The sequence below is a fragment of the Typha angustifolia genome, chromosome 2 (genome assembly GCF_048772165.1).
Source record: "Typha angustifolia cultivar Huaian chromosome 2, ASM4877216v1, whole genome shotgun sequence".
In the NCBI taxonomy this organism is placed as follows: domain Eukaryota; kingdom Viridiplantae; phylum Streptophyta; class Magnoliopsida; order Poales; family Typhaceae; genus Typha; species Typha angustifolia.
In genome coordinates, this window is record NC_133240.1 from 3,362,153 (window position 1) to 3,367,090 (window position 4,938).

General features: G+C 35.6%; 1 protein-coding gene across 1 annotated transcript; it reads left to right on the plus strand.

Moving 5' to 3' along the window:
• Positions 1–2,662: 2,662 nt before the first annotated feature.
• Positions 2,663–3,946, plus strand: LOC140771598 (heavy metal-associated isoprenylated plant protein 39-like). The gene is made up of 3 exons (XM_073113158.1): positions 2,663–2,946; positions 3,175–3,247; positions 3,393–3,946. Exons 1-3 carry the CDS (start codon positions 2,929–2,931, stop codon positions 3,701–3,703), a joined length of 402 nt encoding a protein of 133 aa, XP_072969259.1. The 5' UTR covers positions 2,663–2,928; the 3' UTR covers positions 3,704–3,946.
• The last annotated feature ends 992 nt before the right edge of the window (positions 3,947–4,938 follow it).

Below are 4,938 nucleotides of genomic sequence, written 5' to 3' on the forward strand. Positions count from 1 at the left end.
AGAGAGATTTATTTAGAAAAAAAAGAAGGATTAATAAATAAAAAAAAGGAGTAGCATCAAAAGAAGAAAAAGAAATGTTTTAAGAACTTATGAATTATAGTTAGAATCAATGTTTTAAAAGGAGAACTTAATATATGCTGTAAATAAATTATAATATCTATTTAAAAAACTTTTTAATTATAGTTAGAATTTCATACTTAAACATAGAGTTTCCTACTTAAATTAGGAATTGTTTGTTCCATCATAGATAGATTCATAATCTAAAGAAACTTTTAATGCAAATATTCTAGACCATGATATCACCAATTTTATCTAATAATTTTTGACATAAGATGGTTATCTTTTGAATATTTTTTTAAAACTGTGCAGAATTAAAATTCTGCGTTTAAGCATGACAAAATTCTGCATTTAAATACGAAATTATAACTATAATGGATAATAACTGTAATTCATAACTTAATATTTAAACTAAGAATTGTTCATTTCTGCATAGATAGATTCTTAATCTGAAAAAAATTTGAATATAAAAATTGTAGATCATGATATCATCGATTTTATCCAGTTAATTTCATAATATTTGAATGTCAAATGAATATTTTCTGAATATTTTTTTGTAACTATGGCAAACTAAAAGTTTGTATTTTAAGTACAAAAATTATGTGACCCATACCCTTTTCTTCTTATTCATTTTCTTCTTTTTGTGCAACTGCTGCTGCTTCTTCTTTATTGTTGCTTTTTTTCTTTTTCTATGTTTTAGTCGTTCAATCTTTTTTTCTATACAAGTTTTTTAATCACTCTTTAATTTATAAAGTAAGACATTAATTAGAGATAGTGTGAGATAATTAGGATTAGTCTATTACTTTTTAATAATAAAGAGTGATTAAATAGAGTTGTATAGAAGAAAAAAGAACGATTAAAGGACAAAAGAAGAAGAAAAAGAAGAACTAACAACAACATATAAATAGAAGATAAATAAAATGAAGAAGAAAAAGATGAGTAAAGGGTTATTTCTGTCTCTTATAATATCCCGTCAATATTTAATAAGGCACTAAATGATAAAAAAGACAAAGTTGAAAAAAAATAAGAAAAAAATCTCAAGTGTAAAAAAAAATCAAAAAATATTTTAACTTGTGAAATAAAAAATCAAGTGAATTTTCAGTATAAATAACCCAAATTTTTAAGGCCAAATACCAGATAAACACTACAGCTGATATCTATCTTTTTGTTTTTTGTGTTTTTTTCAGATATCTATCTATTCAAGCTTAATTTCACACAAGACTGACGTTAATGGGTCGGGACTTAATAGAAAACTATTAAGTCGTCGTTGACCAATGCTGGCGGGCGCGACGGACACCTACGAGAAGAACGCTTTCGGGAGGGGACCAACCATCTCAGCGACATTCCTCTCCACGCAACAGTCTCTCTGGAAGACTTCGTCAGTCAACGGAGCATCTCTATATGTATGGATGCGTATCGCCTCCATTGCCATCACCAATTGAGACTTTCATGACTAATTCGTATACAACACTTGGAGCATTCACTCTTTTTCTGTTTTGTTCACTGCATTTACTTGACCTTTGATTCTGTGAGCACATAAGAAACGATGTCCGGAAACAAAAGGGTGAGAAACTCACGAACTCTTTATTATGAAATTTGTTGTTCTCAAAAAGGGGGTTTCGAGTTATACTTGGGACTCTCCTTTTTCTATAGAATAAATTTAAATCATGTTGCCAAATTTAGTTATACTTGGATAAATATACACACACACAGCGTTTATTGATGCCAAATAGTGTAATGATAGACCTGATAATTTCATTAAGTCCATTTTGTGTACATCACTTGCTGCTGGACCACAATGTTCCTCAGCATCTAAAGACATTTCAAAATTGTCTTCAGTGATGTGTGAGCCCGTTGCACTTTGTCTTATCTTCTAGGATAGGTTTTTAGAAAAATTGGTTTTTAGCTATTGACAAGTCGCTGCCAACTCAATTATGGACAGGTCAACATGCAAGACTGGTCCTCTAAGTATCTTTTCCAAGACTGTAGCGAATGGTTAGCTCGTAACCCTTCTATTAGACTCTGATATACAAGTAGGAGAAACAACCTGGAAGCTCATTCTCTTGCTCGCCATGCCAACCTGCACGTGCAAGATAGCGGATAGGATGCTAGTCTCATTCTACTTTTTTTTTATTTTTTATCATTCATGACGCCGAAGGCTAGATATAGGCTGAACAAAGTGCCAATCCTCTTTAGATACAAAGGCACTTTAGGCCCCACCGAGCTTTTAGCTGTCTAGTCTAGGCTTCAAGTCATATGCGTCGCCGAACAATTGCTTCGAATCAAACGCTGTCGAGACTTGCTCTAAGCCGTTGTGTTGCCAAGCTATTCTTCCAAGCTAACCGTACTGCCGAGCCATCAACCGAATCGAACCAAGCCACCAAACTACCAACCACCAAACAATTTCTCCATAATATTATTTGAAGCTGAAGTTGAACTCATGACCTCCTTGGTAACCGGCAAAGTACCTACCAATAGGTTAATCCCATTCTACTTGCCACAGTCCTGCCAAGGAAGAGCGTGTCAAATAAGTAAACACCAACTGACAATATCCTCTAGAATAATAAATCTGTTATTCGCAATTGACCATCTCTGGTGGGCGCCCGTGAAGGGACGAAACGAAACGTCCTGGATTGCGAGGAATCGCCCCCACCTTCCTAAATTCTTCTGTATACAATATTATTTATCTGAAAGACCTCGTCAAATACGCCGCCTCTAAACATAAACATGAGTTTTTCGCTTTGTTATATGAATGGCCTCCATGCCCAACCACTTAAATCGTTAACTTAATTTGTATACAGCGCTCTTGGAGGCTCTTCTCTTTTCTCTTTCATTCTCTATATTTCTTCTTTTGTGAGTGCAAAATTGACAATGTCCGGAGACAAAAAGGTAAGATTTATAGCACGTGATCCATTGAAACACATTAATTCTTCTTAATCTTAAGATCTGCTTAATTCCTGCTCTTGTCGAAAATTTTGGTGGCTTCAAAGGGGGTTTAGTTATACTTGGGATTGTTCGTCTTAATTTCTGATGGTTCCTGGTGATAGATTTAGTTCTCGCTACTCGATAAAAAAATTTTGTTGTACTTATTCTCCTTTTATTTGATTTTTACAAAAGATTGTGTTGAAGCTGGATTTACATGACGACAAGGAGAAGAAGAATGCGATGAAAGCAGTCTCGACCCTTCATGGTATCAACTACCTCACTTTCTCCCCTTTTTGATCTCTTGTTTAAAATTACTTTCATCTTGGCAATTCCTTGGTTACCGGTAACCAGTTCTTATTGGAACTATTTTAAGTATAGTGGCTAATTATCTGTTCATTTTTAAACAATAGGGATTGATTCCATCACAGTAGATATGAAGGACAAGAAGCTCACTGTTATCGGATCTGTGGATCCTGTGGATGTTGTGGGAAAGCTCAGAAAACTCTGGTGCGCCGAGATACTCTCGGTTGGTCCTGCCAAGGAAGAGAAGAAGAAAGAAGAGCCCAAGAAGGAGGAGCCCAAGAAGGATGGCGAGAAGAAGGACGCAAATGCACAAGTTGAGGAGCTCCTGAAAGCATACAGGGCTTACAATCCTCATATGACCACACACTACTATGTCCAGAGTGCTGAGGAGAACCCAAATTCTTGCGTTATTTGCTAACTTGATGGATTCGAGAAAGAGCTGGAAAAATTCGAACGGGGTAAATCAAGATATGTAGGCCGGTCAGGACTATACACAATTAAGATGTAGTTGGTTCCTATTTTATGTGTCTCGAAGAGAATAAAGAGACCAATGAGGGGATTTTTGTTAGTGATTTGTCAGAAGCAAATAAATAATATGGAGTTTGATATATTTCTTCGTAATATGCAGCATAAAAGGGGCTCCTCCATTTGGATTGCTTAATGATTTAAGTGCCTTTTATAACTAAATGATTGGAGACTGAGCTAAGTTGGTAAGAAAAACGACGGATTATTGATGCCAAAGCAATACCGATACTTTTATAATGCATAATGTTGATATGGTTAAAGTCTGAATCGGTCCGAGTTAAAAATTAATCTAAGTCCCTAAATAAGAGAAATTTACAGTTTGCTATGTTTTTGGTAAAATAATAAGAGAATATTCATACGACGTCCAAAAAATATGAAACTAGATAAAATTTGATCAGCGATGTTATGATACATATTTTTTGTATTTAGACTTCAAATATGGAATCTCTCTTTTGGTAGAACGGTGATCCAATTCGAGGAAGATATGGCAACTGGTTCAGATATGCTGAATTATTTGTCTCTCATTGGTCTTAGGGCTCCTTGTTTTGTTTCCTATGAATAAGTTGAATGAATTAATCTTCCCTAATCTCACTATATCTCTCCTTAGCTCTCACAATCTCTTCTATTAAATCCTTTCACTAACCTTGCCGCTCTCCTCTTAATGGCTTTCCTCTTCACCATGACGGTCCTTTTTCTAGCCGAACAAGACCATATTAAAGCAATTACCCATGTTCCACCATCATCCACATCAACTATAGCATAATACATATTATATCTACTATATCTAAACCCTAGATCATCCCATAACCTAGCTACGCCTTTCTATGACTTTCCCTTGTATCCAAGCACTACTCCACGATCTCCTATAGTCCTTAAAAGTTCCATCTTATAGCCCATCAGATCAGCCTCATCGAGCTCACCACTCTACGTGGGAGTGCACTCTTGGAAGTCGGTGCCCACTGCTTCCAAAAACCTACAAGCAGCTCGCGGTCTACGTGAACTCAATGCGCACCTATCATAGTCAATGCACATGTTCCAATCACCCTCAGGGTGTTGTGATTGCAATGAAGGACCAGAACTTTGGAGGGCAATGCAAACTGATCTAGCTATCCAAAAGGCCTGAAACTC